General features: G+C 41.4%; 1 protein-coding gene across 1 annotated transcript in view; it reads left to right on the top strand.

Annotated features, from left to right (window-relative positions):
- LOC104048679 (probable acyl-CoA dehydrogenase 6) overlaps positions 1-18,058 on the top strand; it is a 92,280-nt gene that overhangs the window by 72,659 nt on the left and 1,563 nt on the right. Inside the window, exons 6-8 of the mRNA XM_064444604.1 lie at positions 5,043-5,216; positions 11,291-11,452; positions 11,601-11,751. Of these exons, the coding sequence (XP_064300674.1) occupies positions 5,043-5,216; positions 11,291-11,452; positions 11,601-11,751 (487 nt within the window). The remainder of the gene's footprint in view (positions 1-5,042; positions 5,217-11,290; positions 11,453-11,600; positions 11,752-18,058) is intronic.

Here is an 18,058-nt window from a genome sequence, read left to right as displayed (position 1 = left end):
TGAAGACAACTCAGAATTTGGGTGAAGACATTGAAGAAATACAGCTTGATCTAAGTGTACAAGTTTCAGTGGTACAGTCCACATGGTGTCTGTTCCTGAGTAGTCTGCAGACCTTGCAGCAATAAAGTGCTGTGTGCATGAAGGACATCATTCAGAGAGGATATGGTTAAGGTTATGTTGGCGGGGACCTTCTGCAGGCTTAAAACCTGTTCAAAAGTTTTTTAAACCTTTTTGGTTTTCATTCATTTTAAGATTTTAAAAATTATGTAATACATTAATTTAATATGTGTAATATATTTTAACATGCATTTTAAATATATAATATATATTAATATATGGTAATGTATATTAATGTATTTTAATATTTTATATTAATATATAAGCCAATAGCACTTTTGCTCACTCAACGCAGCGTATTTTACATACTCGTCACCATTTCACATGTAGGGGTACCACCACAGCAGTGAAGTGAAGGTCCATATGTTGATTTAATGGATCAGACTGGGAAAAAACCCAGGGCTGCAGTGTTGCAAAAGAGGGTGATGAGAGCTGCTTAAGGGAGTGGCTTGTAAGTGAATTTCAGTGTGGAGTAAGTTAAGCAAGTGAGTTGCCTTAGGAATTAAGCAAGTTCTGAGTGGGTTGTGAGTTTCTACGACTTCTGCTCATGCAAGACAGACTTTGAATGGGTGATCACAGAAGATGGACCTGAGCTGCTTCACTAGTTGTAGACTTTCTCCTTATTGGTAAATGATGAGTGAACATGTAACTCAGAGCCAGGATCTCCCTGAATTTCCAGGTAAACTCGCATCTCAGCCATCTGCTTGAGGTCCTCCTTGTGATTTTTTTGTGAAACAGTCAGAGTGCAAATGCAGTACTACTTCTCTGAGATCACTTTTCCAAAAACAGCAAAGCAGCCAACCCACTGTTAGAGGCAGATCAAATATACAGAAATTGACTTGGACGTTTTCAGCCACTTTGGAATAAGCAAAAAGACATGAGTCATTGTACCTTTATGAGGGGTGGCCTATACACAGACCACCTTTACCTGCCGTAAATAGATTTTGAGTAGAAAAATTGCTACACTGCTAATCCACAGAAGTGTAGAAGTCATCCTAGAAACAAAAATTGCACTCCTCAAAGTGTAGATGCATTCATTCTTCTGTGTGATACAGATACCGACCTCCAAAAGGGTCACTCTACCAAGACTGGTCATCTTTTGAAATGAAGTATAAAGACAATTGATTGTGCTCAGTGGGTGGGTCATATCAGAAATGAGCTTTTTCAGGAAGGCGAAGAGGAAAAGTGTGAAAAAGGCTGCTATTTGACACAGATGTGAGGAGGAAGCTCCAGCTGTTTTGGTACATCCTAAGGATGTCTGTCTGCCAAAGATTGTGCTCTTTGGAAGGCAGCAGACCAAGACTGTACAGGAAGTGTCTGGAGGACATGACTGAGTGATGCACTACCAAGTGTCTATAGATGTCTGTGTGTCAAAGCTCAAGAATGAGAGCGGTGGAGAACGAGTGTTTTATGTCTGACTAACTGCTGCAGTCACTAGCCTATATGGCAGGGTAAGGAAGGGATCCATGGCGCAGTGGTAACTCATTCCTTGCTGGCAGCTGTAAGGACATGGGTGACTAGTCCAGCATTTTTCACAAAAATCTTAATTGTTTCATACTTGTATAACGTGGTGATTAAAAAAAAAAAAAATTCAAAGTCTGAAAGTGAATTATTATTACCTTCAACTACTGGTATTTTATTACAGATATGAAGTAGGATTTGCTTCTTCTATTTTCACATGTGTACAGTGTCTATTCTGGGGTGAAGCAAATAATGGTCTAGATTACAAGAAATGTATTCAGCAGTGTCTCTCTAAAGGGAATTTGGATAACGTCAGTGTGGATTCACAGTACGTATCCAGATTGGGTGAATAATCACACTAATGATGCCTAAAAGAAAAAAAAAAAGCTGAATTTCTCATATGATGAAAGAGCACCTAACGAGTCGTAAAATGTCTGTGTGTAAGATATATAGGCAAATGGCTCGCAGCCCTAATCTGGTAACTGTTTGTGTGCTGGTTTGTCCACTGCGTGCTCAGATAGCACGAGGGTAGATAGCAAGGAGGAGATAATAGAGAGATAAGCATCCAGGAAAGGGGAAAGGGCATGTTTCTCAAGTTGCAATTTAAAATCTGCCTCTTTTCTTTTCCAATGGCACTAAATAGTGTCAGGAGAGACTGCCTTTCTCTCAAAATAGAATATAGGAAATAAAAGAGATTGTCAGAAGGCTGGAGAGTGGGAGAAAATGAAAAATCAAAGATGCCTGGGAAGAACTGCCCAGGAAGAGAGGCACCAGTCCATCTCGGTGGTACTGGTGCAAGTAGCACAAATGGCTCTGTTAGAGTGGTTTTAGTAAGTCAGGTACTTGGCCTGGCTAGATTGAGATTTGTTTTATTGGATGGCTTGTGATCTATTTAATACAGACAAACTCCAGGCATTATCTGGGCAGATGATTTCTACTGCTGCTGGTAATTTTTAGTATATAGTACCCCTTATGAAGAGAATGAAGACAATAACTAAGCAAAGGAAGATTTTGATGCCCATATTGTAGCCAAAGAGATGATTATGTAGAATTGTCTTCAAAAAGAAGAAAGAGAAAATGTAAAGCGTGTAGTGCCCCCTCTGTAGTTAGCACATGAGGCTGATGCAGTTTGGCCTCCTTCTGAATAAGAAACATCAATTAATCTAAGAGCAAGTGAAACTGGTAAGGCACAACAAAGTGGGGGGGGGGCTGCTTCTGGATGCAGGAACCCTGAACACACAACCTAATCTGGAAGAAGTATGGATAGAAATCATTAACACATTTAGCTCCTCTAGCCAAACCTGTAAGAGCTTTCTTCAACAGTTGTTGTATGTGGATCGGGGGAAGTATACAACAGGATTGATTTAGCAATATATAGAACTGGCGGCAGTTATACTTTTTCCAGCAGAGTCCTTAGTACACCACTCACTAACGAGCAGTAAGTGCATCTTCATATGGGTGAGGAGCAGTGGTTGCATAAAACTGGCTGGAAGTAGACCAAAGACATGATCTCTGAGACTTTCAAGAAACCAAGCAGTAATATTCAACAGGAAAAGATGTTCTAGATACACTTGAGCCTGTAAATGTTTCAGTGTGTGTTTAGCTGATTTTAATACAGAAACAAACCAGAAATGCTTATTTTGGCATGACTGGGTGCAAATTGCTGGATAATTTTCAATCCAAGAGTCAAATTTTTTATACAGCTGTCCTGATTTTCTTCCTGTGTTGAACACATATCAAAGCAAGTATTCCTAACACATAATCTGTTTATAGATTGGCTGGTGGAGAAAAATCTTGTGTGGAAGTCTTTGTGGACCTTATTCTAAGAGCAGTCTTGGCACTTGGAAATAGTGTCAGTATTTCAGCTCTGCAGAGAAATGAGCCTTTCCATTACCCTATTCAATGCAGCCAGAGAAAGTGAATTTTAATGGAATGACTGCAACTTCTGCTTACAAAACCAAAGTAATTTTCACATGGCTGAGGGCCTTCTGTCAGTAGAAGTTGAGATGTCTATATTAGTTCAGAAAGAGATGTTCAGTGAAAGCCATGAAAGGTAGCAGGTTACAAACAAGTACAGAGAGGGAACACAACAATCTATGTGGTGACCAACTCCTACAAAGCCACATTGAAGAGTGGTAGAGGATTAAAAAAAAAAAAAGTAGAAAAGAAAAATAGAATAAAGGGGAAAATACTACCAGAATACCTCTTCATCACAAACCTGGTTAGAATACCATGTATGTGGGTAGTAAAACGTTTGGTCTTCTGCAAAGAGATATAAGTTGATTTGGAGGACGCTTTTTCTACATATATTGACTTGGCAGATGTAATCAGCATGTTTTGCACAAATCCTCATGCCTGGTTGTTGGCCTCAGTTTACCTATGAAACATTCTTGACTTCCATCCTGAATATTTGCATTAGCCCCAGAGCAACAATGGGGTTAAAAACTGAAGACAAGGAAATTGCCATGGCACAGTGGTAAGCCATGCTTGCATCTTAGCAATAGCATGAAAGAACTTGTAGCTAGGGAAAAACAAACAACAGGAAGGAGTCCTACCTGGTGTGACTGGGTAGCTGAATTCTTACATGGCCAGACCTGAAGGAACCGGGTTCATCTCCAGCAGACCATTGCGTATGAGGTTAGAGTCAGTGCTGTGTACGGAGGCCTGTGGGCAAGCAAACCCCCTTCACGAGCATGTCCACATGAAAACTCAGAGGAGTGAACAGTGATCATTATGAACCCTTCTATGACTACTTAGATGAATCAAACAGTATTTTGTAGGCCATCATAAAATACATAGCTTTAACAAAATTTGGAATCGATATGGAATTGTTGGGTGTTTGTAGCAGTTACAAATTTAAGACTAACTTTTTATTATTAGGGAAAAGCAGTGTGGTGTGGTTATAAACCTCTCTTCTACACATACCAGAAATAATCAGGATAGGCTAGAAAGAGGAGGTTAAATGTGGAAGAGATGGAAGGAAGGAGATTTCCAGGAGGTGAAATTATCTAGTTGCAGCTTAAAACATGGCTCTGTTTTTGTCATCATTAAATACTTCTCTACTGTTACACAGCAGTGCAGACACACAGCAAATAATGCTAAATTGAATTCCAGCATTTTATTATAGTGCCCTGAAAATCAAACATGAGGAAATAAACATTGCATTGTTTCAAAATGTGCATGAAGTAAGTTTATTATTTAATTATTGGAGACATAATGAAAAGTAGGAGCTTTACTATTGCAGTTTCCAATTTGCTAGTTAAATGGAAAAACTCTTAAAAATAGGATGTGGGCCATTTTACTCTTAAATTCCAGAATACTGTTATGTTTTTACTAAAGGTAGATTTCACTGTAGTCTTGGAACATACCTTTATATCTGCTAACTGTGGTTTTTTTAAAAATGCTGTACTTATACTTAGCGCTTCTACTTTTTTGTGGCCTTTCTAATACCCCTTTTTCTTCAGGCATTCATATTGCTAAAAAGATAGACAAACTGGGCATGAGGTCATCAGACACAGCTCAGATCTTTTTTGAAGACGTAAGAGTCCCCACCAAAAACCTCATCGGTGAGGAAGGAAACGGTTTTACATATCAGATGTTGCAATTCCAAGAAGAGCGGCTGTGGGCAGTAGCCACTGGTAAGTCATCATCTGTGCTTCTGGGGCTGGGGAGAGGCACAGGTCACCCTTCGCATGACTAACAGCACTTTCCTTTTATTGTAAACTGCAATGACCTCTTACAATCTGTTTTTGAAATCTGTCATAGCCTGGATACAGAGAACATTCCCTTTCTGTAAGAGAACTTGAAATAGAAAATATTTTGTGTGGCATCACAGAGGCTGGTTTTGCCTTGTTTCTTTTTCTTGGTGCTTTTCTGCTGATAAAATATGGCATCATGTTATGTCTGCTACAAATATAGTACAAAGGCTATCAAAATACTGGCACAAAATAGAAGGACGGTGACTGTTCCTGTAAGCTGTGATGTTTATCCTGGATTTTAGAAAATTAACTTAGTGGCTGTGTGAAGAAGTGGCTCTTACAGGGTATAAGAGCTTTGTTTTGCGGATCTGTTTTACCTCTGTATGCTTTGGACGTAAGTGGTACAGCATCAAATTCCTTTCCCTGAAGTTATGCTGTCACAGAGTTCCTGCTACTCTGAACTTAGGCCGTACTTGAATCCACATATTTGAGTTATATGAATATTCTGGTTACCCAAATATTCCAGGTAACCAGATCCAAGTCTGGATTGTCCATTGTCAGCCTCCCAACCTTCCCCACCATGCCACAGTGTTTGCTTCTTCAGCTTAAATATAATGTGGTTTACTCTAAGAAGATTGGTACTCTTTAAATTTCAGGGTTGTATAAATAATCTCACCATATTCATGCTCCTATGCATACCCTGTTTGTTACTGCCTGTGTGTGGCTGGGGAATTGAGAACTCCAAGAAGTGATTTTCTGATTCAGTCACCAAACAAAAAAAAAATCACTCCCTGTTGTGGGTTGATCCCAGCCCAAATATTTTAGAGTTCAAATGCTTTAAAAAAAGTCTTTGGTTTCAGCCAAATTTCTTAGTTCAGCCTGAGATAAACAGTAAATGTGAGAGTAGTTTTAGCAAAAAGCAGGAGGTTAGACTTGCAAGGGATACCACTGCAGACTCAGGCAAGGAGGAGAGATGGTCCTACTGGTGGTCCTGCTTTAATCAAGGCGTACACAGACTGCAAGGACATGCATTGTTCATTTTTATGCTCAGTTTGAAGTCTAAGTTAAACAAAACAATCAGAAGCTCTGGGTTGCAGTGATACTCCCCAGGCAGCAGAGTAGCCTGCAGCATTAGTCACGCCCGAGGCAAAAGTGACGCGCACTGACAGCATCGAAACGCAAAGCCTGGCAGGTTAGATCACTCCTGTTAAAACCACGGGCAGCTTGGTACTGTCCAGCCTTGCACAACTGCCCGGCAGTCACTGTGCTCTGTCAGGAAGTGGGACACCAGGTTTCAATTCTTTTTTGCCCAGAGCAGCACAGCAGGCACAGGTGAAACCTTGCCCTGGATGAGAAGTCTGGGAAGGGCATCTTCGCTCCCCCCAAGGCAGGGGCTGTCAGGGAGGAAGAGCCTTGGAGCTCACCAGGGGAGAGGGAGCTGCCTCCTGCAGCACAGTGGCCAGGGTGTTATACCATGCTGAGCCCCCTGGTTTTGCATTTATCCACTGATATAAAATGCATGCAAGCCCTTGGAGCTGGGACAAGACCCATGGTTGGGCCAAGTTGCAAACTTCCTAGGTAACCAGTTGTGGAAAACAAGAAAAAACAGTAATCGATGTTCAGAAGGGAGCCATGTGCTTGATGGATGCAGGTTGGTACTCCACGACATCTAGTTGTTAACTTCCAGTCCCGCAAATGGTTTTACATATGTTCAACGACAAGTGTTCTGCAAAAGGCTCAGGTGTGCAAAACTACATACATGCCTTCAGTAGTCTTGTGGTTAGGTCTGCATGTGTAATCCTAGTCCTCGGTTCTGGCCCTCAGAAGGATGTTTCTGTTCCTTCCCCATTCATGTCTCTTCATGTGACATTGAAAATCGTCAGTCTGCTTTTAAACACTTTAAGGACCAGTCTTGGCATCCTTGCTTCCACCACCTTCTAAAACTTGGAAGGGGCAGTTGAGGGCCATTCTTTTCTTTGTTTCCTTTTTGGTCATTGTTTTGTTTTGTTTGGGGGGTTTGTTTTTTGTTTTTATGTATGTTTAGTATCAATTATCATGTGCTCTAGCCTTCTCTTTGTTTATTAATTATCATCTTTGTGGCCAGGTTTCAGAACATGTGGGGATTTTCCTTCCTTCTTCACCTCGTTTGTTTTTCTTTTTATTATTTCCTTTTAAAACAAGTCTTCAGTCAAACAGGTTTAAAATATAAATGGAAAACTAATTTCCTGGATTGCAAAATTTGGTCACAGGTGTGGTCTTTTCTTCTGAATGACACGTTATCAAATGTATTAGTAAAAGTTGCTGTGTTTCTTGCATCATTGAAAGTGAAGAGCTGCCATGTATCTCTCCTATGTTGTGACACTTGGTGAACACCGGCCGTTTGTGGACCTTTGCATTGCTTACAGAAAAACGAAGTTGCTATGGCAAGAAAACAAACAGGTTTTTTTGTGAATTGCTTAACTTGGAGGCAAAGAGGGAGTTTAGTGTGTGTGAGAGAGCAGAATGGCACTTCTCTAATGACTTCTATCTGCTCCTGTAGTCTCAGTTTTATGAGCACCATTGAGTCATGGCCAGTAAAGCAGGATGACAGTTCCTTTTGTATTGGCAATGCACATCCTTAAGAGATGTATTGCTCAGCTTGGAGCTCGCTGTACATCTCACTGGAAAGTGATCAGCCACAGCCTAAGAAAAATATATTAATTTCCTTTTGTTTTAAAGATGTAGCAAGGCAAAGTGTGTTTACAGTGAGCAGAAGTTTCAAGTGGAAAAATATAAGTTGGATGGAAGTACAAGGAAAAGATTATTCTGCATCTGGCAATTTGACGTGCTTTCACAATTCTCAGCTGTGTGGTAGACCATGTGTTCTTAGGCTGCCCTAGAGTGACATTTCCTGTGTGTGCTGTCAATTGAAACCCATGCCACCAAGTTTTTCTGAGGATGTGGAGAACATTGTATGACAAAAGAGGAAACAAATATACAGGGTGGGGGGAAGTTCAGAGAGAAAATGAGTTTCACTGTTAAGAAAGGCATTTCTCTGTTATTTATGAGACCGGCAAAGTATTGTGTGCTGTAATGTAGTAGAAGGCTCTTGGGAGTTGATGGTATTCACAGTGTGCTGCGTTTCATTGCTGTTTGCTGCACAGCTAAGCTTTGCCATGTTAGAGCTATGCTTATAGCTCTAAATACCTGTAGTCACAGCATCACAGAATGGTTTGGGTTGGAAGGAACCCTTAAAGATCATTGTGTCCCATCCCACTGCCATGGGCATCTTTCACTAGATCAGATTGGTCAAAGCCCTGTCCAACCTGACTTTGACCACTTCCAATGATGGGGCATTCACAGCTTCTCTGGGCAACCTGTTCCAGTGTCTCAGCAGCCCCATCATAAAGAATTTCTTAGAGTCATAGAATGGTTTGAATTGGAAGGGACGTTAAAGATCATCGAGTTCCAACTCTAAAGCATTCTTCCTTATGTTCAGTCTAAATCTACCCTCTTTCAGTTTAAAACTGGTGCCCCTTGTCCTGTCACTACAGGTTCTGGTAAAAAGTCTCTTTCTGCCTTACTTATTAGCCCCCTGTATATATTTCAAGGCCACAACAAGGTCTCCCTGGAGCCTTCTCTTCTCCAGGCTGAACAATCCCAGCTCTCAGCCTGTCTTCACAGGAGAGGTGCTCCAGCCCTCAGATCATTTTTGTGGCCCTCCTCTGGACCCTCTCCAACAGCTCCATGTCTTTCTTGTGCTGAGGGCTCCCAGTATTCCAGGTGGGGTCTCACCAGAGCGGAGTAGAGGGGCAGAATCACCTCCCTCGACCTGCTGGCCACATTTCTTTTGATGCAGCCCAGGATACATTTGGCCTTCTGGGCTGCGAGCGCACATTGTTGGCTCATGGGCAGCTTTTTGTTCACCAGTACCCCCAAGTCCTTCTCCGCAGGGCTGCTCTCAATCCCTTCACCCCTCAGTCTGTATTGATACCGGGGGTTGGCCCGACCCAGGTGCAGGACCTTGCCCTTGGCCTTGTTGAACCTCATGAGGTTCTCACAGGCCCACCTCTCCAGCTTGTCCAGGTCTCTCTGGATGACATCCTGTCCTTCTGGTGTGTCAGCTGTACCGCTCAGCTTGGTGTCATCTGCAGACTTGCTGAGGGTGCACTCGATCCCACTGCCTATGTCATTGATGAAGATATTAAACAGCACTGGTCCCAGTACGGACCCCTGAGGGACACTGCTCGTCACTGGTCTCCATCTGGACATTGAGCCATTCATTGACCACTACCCTCTGGATGCGACCATCCAACCTATTCTTTAGCCACTGAACAGTCCCATCAAATCTGGATCTCTCCAGTTTAGAGAGAAGGATGCTGTGGGGGATGATGTCCCCCACATAATAATAATAAGCAGAATAAGCAGAAGAGTGGTGATAGCAGCTAAGGGAAGAGGAGGATGGATCAGATGGGGCAGGAAGGAGGCAGTGAAGCACAGAGGTGGACACTGAGAGCAGTTGTGTTACATGGTCCTTTGGAAGAACAGGCATATTCCTCCATACAAGGGATGTACCTGAAAACAGCAATTTATTTTCCTGGCCAGAAAACCAGCATTAGGGTGGCAGCATAGTGTATTAACACAGAAGAAATTAGGACATTATTGTATATGCACTTTTGAAAATAAGCGTTGAGGCTAGTTGTTTGAGAAAGGAGGGGAAAACGTTTAAGGAATGAGAAAAGCTGATCAGCTTACAGAATGCATGGACAGCATGTGAAAAATAGCACTCTGTGAGAGAGCTGGTGAATGATCGTGGCAGGGTGCAATTGGTGGGATGCAGAGTCTGCATATGAGAGCAGTATAGGGATGAATTTTAAATAGAGGTGATCTTGAAAGCAATGCGAAAAGGAATACGGAAGCACACCAGGCTCCTGTAAGGAACTGTAATGTGAGTAACTGGCAGGTGGGAAAAGGGATTTTGTGGTAGTCCAGGACTTTGTTGTATTCTGCATTTCAGATTCAGAGTTTTGTGGGTTAAATTCTAAATGTGAATGGATCTGGCTATGTGTATTTTGAAAAGTGAAAATGTGACCCTTCTCATGCAGATGGATTTGTGAACTCTCCCTCTCCTTACTGCTTGCCATAGTGACATGGGTCGCATTTGCCAAGCAAAATTCTCCACAAATTCAGCATCAGCTGTTATCCTAGGTAACCTGCAAGAGGCGGATAGCCTAGCCCTTCACTTCAAGGCTGGTTTGCCTTGGAAAAGAACCTTTTCCCTTTTCTTCCTGTTTAAAACAGGGTATCTCTAAGTTTGCTCAAAAAGTAGCAGTGAACTTGTTCTCCTGCTTTAAAACAGTATTGCCATCTCTCTCACCTGTCTTCCAGCAGTATCCTGTTTTGATTCTCTTTCCCTTAGAAGCACTATTTAGCATTTACTAAACGTGGCTGAGTCTTAATGATTTTCCCTTCCTTTCTGTACCAATATCTGATGACAGAAAGTAAGCAGTCTGTTCCTGTTCTTTGATCTCTGAATAGGTTTCTGCCTTCTCCCTAAAAGATTCCTTGAACTCTGTATTTCGACAGGATGCCTCAGTGAGCACACCGTCTGCCTTCAGATTTTCTTTCAGGATTGTAACAGATCTTCAGGACACAGGTAGCATGGAAAGCAGAAGTTGCCACAAGCTTTTGCCAGGGCCCCAGATGAGGCATTAAGGACAAAGTTTACATACTCATCATTACATACTGCTCTTTATGACTTTCCTTCCCTTCCCCCAACCCACCTCCACTCTGCTCTGAGTTTTGGCAGTTTGGGACTCAGGTGGAACAGGGATAAAGACGCCTTTGGGGTTCAAGGAAATGCCAGACATTTTTCAGAACTGAAACTGCACCTCAAACTGAGTGTATGGAATAATTTACTTTAGGAAACCTAATGTATTGTTTGTACAATGGGGAAAAAAAGGTCTTTTTCAACAAGAAGAAAAACAACAAATCTGGCTAAAATGACGTCTTGTTCTGTGCTTTGCTTCTTCAAGCCGTGACACCGCTGGACACTATAATACGAGAAACTATTGACTACACTCGCCAGCGGAAAGTGTTTGACCAGCCCATCCTGCACAACCAAGCTGTGCACTTCCGCCTGGCCGAGCTGGCAACCGAAGTGGAGCTCCTTCGCGCACTGCTGTACCGCACCGTTGGTGAGCTCCCACATCTGCCTTCCCAGATGTGCTTCTTTTCATGCAAAGAATGTTGTCAGGCTAAAGGAACATGGGGAGGTGATTGCCAGAGAGTCAGGCTGTGATCAGTGTGTGTATAACTGTGCTTTTTAAATTTTTTTTTCTTTAGCTCTCTATGTGGAAGGTAATGATGTGACGAAATTGGCTTCCATGGCTAAGCTAAAGGCAGGTCGTCTGGCCCGTGAAGTGAGTGATACCTGTCTCCAGTTTTGGGGAGGAATGGGATTCACCAGCGAGGTTCTGGTGAGCAGGTTTTACAGGTAAGCGAGCGAGTGCTGAAAATAGGAAATGGCTTTACTGAAATCTGGCCTCTTAAATGTCCTGCTAAAAGATCACCTACTTGAAAAGAGCACCAGCTCCTAGCTGGTGTGAATGGTATTGTTCCACTGAATGGTATGTCACGTGATATACATTGTGGATGCAAGGGTATCCACAGTCCCACATCACTTCCGGGTGACATGTGTGAGTGTCAGGACGTAGGCTGACTATTTCTTTGCTGAATCTTGGCTTTGCATCACAACTGTGTAGTTTGAACTACGCACAGATTGGCTTGAATGTCCGGTGAAAGAAGTGAACTCCATGTTTTCCCTGATGGTCCTCTGGTACCTCCCAGACAGTATGACAAGGCAAAAAAGGGGAAGCCTACCAACAAGTGGGGTTTTTTTTCCCTCTTTGCTCCTTGTTTGCTTGTAGTGTTGATTACAAGAACAGAACTAAAACAAAACAGGCTTACTTTTTCAAAACCAATGAAAATTATCTTTTTGCCCAGATATATGTGTGAAACCGGAGTTCACCATTAGGCTCCTGCAGTAGTCTCTTCTGATAAGTCTCCACCTGATTATCATATCAGATACTGTGTGAGACATATGAGAGATGTAGCTGCTTCCAGTAGGTTGTTAAATCACTAAAATAGTACAGAGGCCTTTCTGCAAATTAATTAAAGTCCCTTCAAATTTTACCATATATCTACTTAGACCACAATTCTCTCTAAGCAAACAGTTTTCTTGGCAGCTGTTAGAAAAATTCTATATTCTGTAGAAGGACCAAAATGGAACTTGCATTTTCTTGCAGTAACAGATTTCAATTCAGCCCTTATATATACAATACATAATCAAAGGTTAGCAAATTAGTTAGTGGTTCAGTTAGCTGAAAGTTTTGGTAAACATATCTATGGAAAGTGAGAGCAGAACACTTTTAAAAAAAATCTGTAAAAAGCTTGTTTCTTTTTAGATTCAACTCTAGGTTAGTTACTTTTTCTATTCTTAGTAGCATTTTATGTACTTGCTGTCAGTGTAGTAATGTTTTCAGATTAATGTGTATGTGTTTTTATATAGCTTTGATTTGTCTTTAGATTTTCTAGCCCAGTATGTTATTGCTAACTGTGGGCAGGGCTTTGTTAATTCCAGAGTGGTTTCTCAGTACACCAGCACAGACACGTTTTTCCTGAGAAGAAATCAAGAGTGTTTTCTATTGGTATAAAATGTGTCAGCTGGCTAAAGGAACATATCTTTCTGCCTCTAAAACAAACACTCTTATAAATTATGCTGAAGGTGGTATGATATCTATACTCTAAAATTTTCTGTGAATCAGTAAAATTCCCTCACTGAGTAACCATGAGCTCCAGGAAGGGAGAAGTGGAGTATTACCTAAATAAACAATTACAGCTTCAAGTCAGAATCTTGTTAATCTGTAGCATTAAGGAAAGCAGCAACTTTCCTAAAGCCGTTTTTTTTTTGTGCAGCAGTCTGAGTAACCATTCACGTCACTGTGATATTTGTCGAGTAGCAAGCAGCATAAGCGCACAGCATGACATCTAGTCATGATGTACAAAGATTTTTGTAGCATAATTCTTACCAAGTTTCCAAGGAAATGTTAGCCTTTGACACGTGTTGGGCTGTTACTGCTCAAAGAGCACAGGACATAGTGCATGGTTAGTGCATGAAGTCTTCGAATTTTAGTTACTAGTGTTGGTGGGGAGATAATAAACAGACCCGGCACAAAACTGTCTGCCAAATAACTTTATTCACATCTGTCATTTTAATCATTAGTCTTTTAAATTTAGTAGAACAACTGGCTTTTCTAAAGTGCAGTATTCTCTAGAAGGCATAAAGATAGCTGTTTTACCTTGTAGGTGCCTGTACTGTGCTGACTCTATATATGTAAATGTCTCATTTTCAGTTGTAGGGATTCTGAGAAGGCGAATGGGTTTGAAAAGAAGTTCTGAGCCCAAATATCAAAGGGTTTAATAGAAAAATACAAGCCAATATAAAAAACAATAAGAGTGGGCTTTCCAGACTTTACCCTACTAGCAGGATTCTGGAGAAGAACGCCAGACTGGAGTTGTGTTTGTTTAATTTTCTCTCCCCTGTATGAAATGCCTCAAAGACATCATGACTTAGGAAAACTCAATTATTGAACAAACCCACAATCTATATGAAAAACCCAGTCGTGAGAGATCAGAGGGAGGAAAACTTTCTGTAGCAAGTATATCGCAATTTTTCAGACTTCATAACATGAGTTTTATAAAATTTCAGGTAGTGATCTATATATGTTAATAGTAATGATGTACACTTCAGTTGGTATAGGAAGAACTTGTCTGGCCTTCTTAAAAAGGTTGTTTGTGTGTTTGTTTGTTTTTAAATTAAGATTGTTTCTAAGTACTAAACACTGTGTCTAACTGCTGCCAGTTCTTACAAGTTTTAGTCCTGTGGGGTGTGATGGGGAGAATGCTGTCATTGCTTTACCTGCTGCATTGTGAAAGACTCAGGAGAGCGGTAGTGAAAAATACTGGTTGACTACTCACATGAAATAGATAAAGTGCAAATGCACATAGCTACAGAAGAAAACCAGATTTCTTTTTTCCCCCTCAACTGTCACCTAGGTATTGCAGTATGAAGCTTTATTTGTAATTCAGGATAGTTAAAAGTCAAACTTCTATATAGTTTTTAAGAGGAAATTTTTTTGAGTAGGTAATGGATTTCCTTCTAAATTATTTTTTGTATTCCTCACATTTAAAAAGTTGAAATACTTTATTCAGTTTCATTCTTTATTTGTTCACTTATATTCTTTCATTCTTTACAAAGCATGTCTAAACTAGACTGACTCTAGACAATTGTGGGCTTTTTCATCAGTCTTTGTCATTATCACAATTTATGATTGTAGCAAACAAAACGAAACCTATCAATTTCTGCTGACAAAACCAATTTGCTTTAAAGTCAGTAGCTAACTGTTGGGACAAGACTTAGTAACGCTTCCTCAGTCATCTGTGAAAACAAATCTGTAGTTTCAACCTTTTTCTGCAGAGATTTTGAGGCAGATGCCTGTATACCACTGTGGTTGGCTTTTGTGAGTACCCTGAGAGGGAATTTAGGAGATGAAGCACATGACATGTAGTTCTAATATGGCGAATCAAAGTAGGTGACTGTACAGCAATGACTTCAAAGCGGAGCTATGCTCCACAGCAGGCCAAGGTGATGCCCACTCCTGCTCAGCTGTCCCTTCAGAATGCCCCGTAGGGGAAATGGGCAGGGCCACCCAGACTGGCAGGCATGGCCGCTGGTGACTGGGCTGTGCCACCCTGGCTGGAGGTCTGCCACGCTGGGTGGTATCACCTCAAACTTCGCCCTCTGAGTCAAAGTCTCCTTTCAATGCTGCTTAATTTGGACAGCCTATAAGCAATCTAGCTGAGTCTGAAGATGGAATAAGTCACAAAATATTAAACTTGAGGGTGCATCAATATATTTTGTAGAGAAAATCTTGCCAGTAATACAACTTTACGATAATAATGGTGAGAAAAAAGGATAACTGTTTTGTAATCAAGTGCAATTTGTGCTGAAAGGAAGCAGTCATACTCTGATCCACATAAACCTTGGGAAGGATTTACCAATGGCCTTCTAACCCGGGAAGCAGCCAGCAGCATCTCTGAGGGACTACTGCCATGAAGCCAGGCTGCTAGGGAAATCCAGGGCTGGAGTCACCAAAACTTGCTTTGCTCCCCACATCTGACTGGTGCAGATGACTGCCGGAAAAGGGAAAAAAAATGACTTAGTTTATTTTCTCAGGACTTCAAAGTTATGTGAAGACGTCTGCATTGATGATAGATAGTGCAGCAGGCTCCCTGCAGGGTGTTTGTGAACAGAAAGGGCTCTTTAGATCCCAATGCTGTATGGCTTTCAAGAGGAAAATTTGGTGTAGAGCAGCTCCCTGAGCAAGCATGGTTCTCAACTGCAGGTAGTAAATGGTAGTGGGATGCACAGTCGCAAACACCATCACATTTTATCAGCTTGAGGCTAGATACAGATTTAGTGTGCCATTAGCTGTGGTCTTAGTGCCTATATAGCACATTACAAGGTCAAAAGCTTTCCTCATGCTATGAGGAAGGTACCTGTCCCTACTTCATGGCTAGTGAAATTCCATGCAAGGAAGAGCTCAGACTGGAGCAAGTACCAGCCCTGATTTTCAGGACAAGTGGGACCAAAAGATTTCAGGCAGGGTGATGGAAATGGCTTGGCTAGTGCAAAATGGGCTGAATGGCACTCTGGATATAGAGGGGTCAACACCAGCCAAAGAGGAATGTTAAACTCAAGGATTACACTGAATTATACTACTCAGGAACACATTCAGGCCGTACATTAGCGGGTTCCTAACCATTAGAACACTTATGTGAAAGCCTTCAAATTAGGATAGCCCAAGGTTAAAGGAGGCTTGTTTTTTCTCCTTAAAGCAGTGCTTGATACGTTTCTGAATGAGGTTATATGACATGGTACCTGTGGAGATGGGCAACTTGATTTGATCATGTGGAGGGTACTTTTTGTTCCTTTTGCTGCCTCACTAGAAATTATTGATAACCTGGATTGAGTTTCATGGGTGGGAAGGGTTCTTCACCCTCCCTCATAAATGCAGGTTTTTAACTCAGCATTGAAGAAATTGTTCTGGGTTTTTTTAAATCCATCAAAAAGTGGGTTGCTTTTTAACATTACATCTCTTGATTTGGTTGAGTAGAACAAGTCTTAGCATCCACAGTGAATGTTTCAGGTGCATGGGATTTCCTGAATGAGAGGAATCTTTGCACGGAGTGTTTTAGGAGGGCAGAACACAACAGTCAAGATTTGTCTCTTTCCTCAGGCCAACTCCCACTCTCTGAGGAAAACAGCATTCAACAAGCAGCTAGAGATGTTTGGTCCCTCAAAATGACACCTTTACACAACTGTTTGGTGTGTTGCAGGCTGGTTCCTCACTGTCCTTGGTCAGGGTGAAGCCATCACGGGTCGGTGCTCACCTCAGCAGGGCTGCAGGTAGTGCAGGACACGCTGCTCTGTCATGGGAGCAGTGACAAGGCGATGGAGAAATCAGAAGCAAAGCGTTGCTGTGCCAGATCAAAAGCATTCCAGGGGCAGCCTACCTAAAGCAATAAAGTTCTAATACTTATATATGAAAGTATTTATATGCTGTATTAATAATGCATTATGGATATAATATAAACTTAAGATAAACAAGCTTAATTCACTATGTCATTTTCCCCAGCTTCCTCACAGAGTTCCTGGCAGGATAGTTAGTCCTGTGGTTTTGTTTTGTTATGCTGAAAGCGAGGCTCTTTGCCAGAAGAGGGCTGCTAGATTAAAGTCATTTGAGTCCTTTGTCATCTCTATCCTCTTAAACTAGGTGAAACCTTCTATCCTGTCTCCCCAGGAGAGAGATTAGGCATTAGTTGCCTGCCTGTAGATTCTGTAGGAAATATTCCTTATCTCACCCATAGAGACAAAAATATATTCACCAGCAATTTTGTAGAGATACACACACACACACACACACACACACACACACACAAATATATATGAAAGTTGTTTTTTAAAACATGTATTTGTGTGTGATAACCTGACGTGTGTCACACACCACCAAAGCCAGATTTTACCGCTGCCTATTTATAACTTCATAGAAACAAGCCACATGTGTCCAGGATTCCTGCTGCAAATGGAGGATTTTTACAGCATCACAGAGGGGTTCTGAGGATTAATTACTTACTGGTGCTGTGAAAATGCAAGATGCTAAGCTTTGGCAGGGGCTTTCTGCAGCATGAAAAAGCAGACAGCGCTGCAGCATGAAGAAAAAGTAACCTACCCTTGTTCCCGCTCTGCTGCCTTCAACAAGGCCCATAGGAAGGTGAAGAATCTTCAGGTAGTTTAGCAGAACTGTTTCAGTGGTTTGGGTTTGGGTTTTTTTTTTTTCTTCTCCCCAAAGAATAAAAGAAATTTGTGAAGAAAATTGCTTAAGGCTGCAGTAGTTTGCAGTCTGGCTAGCACAGCAAACTTACTTAGGCAATACTGTTAGGGATGACTCAGTGATATTAATGGCAGTTTTTAAATTAGTGCAATTAGAAATATCAAAAGTAAGCTTGGAGCAGTCATTCATTTTTAAAGGAGAGAAGCTTTATATACTATATAATACTACACTATAATACCATATAATACTATACTATAATACTTTACTATAATACTAATACGGATTATGCCAGATCTCACATAGCCATCAGGGAGACCACGACGCTTGTTGGTTAAAAAACTAGAATGA

This window comes from Phalacrocorax carbo, chromosome 2 (genome assembly GCF_963921805.1).
Source record: "Phalacrocorax carbo chromosome 2, bPhaCar2.1, whole genome shotgun sequence".
In the NCBI taxonomy this organism is placed as follows: domain Eukaryota; kingdom Metazoa; phylum Chordata; class Aves; order Suliformes; family Phalacrocoracidae; genus Phalacrocorax; species Phalacrocorax carbo.
The sequence above is the reverse complement of the archived record's forward strand: the minus strand, read 5'-3'. Positions and strand labels throughout refer to the sequence as shown.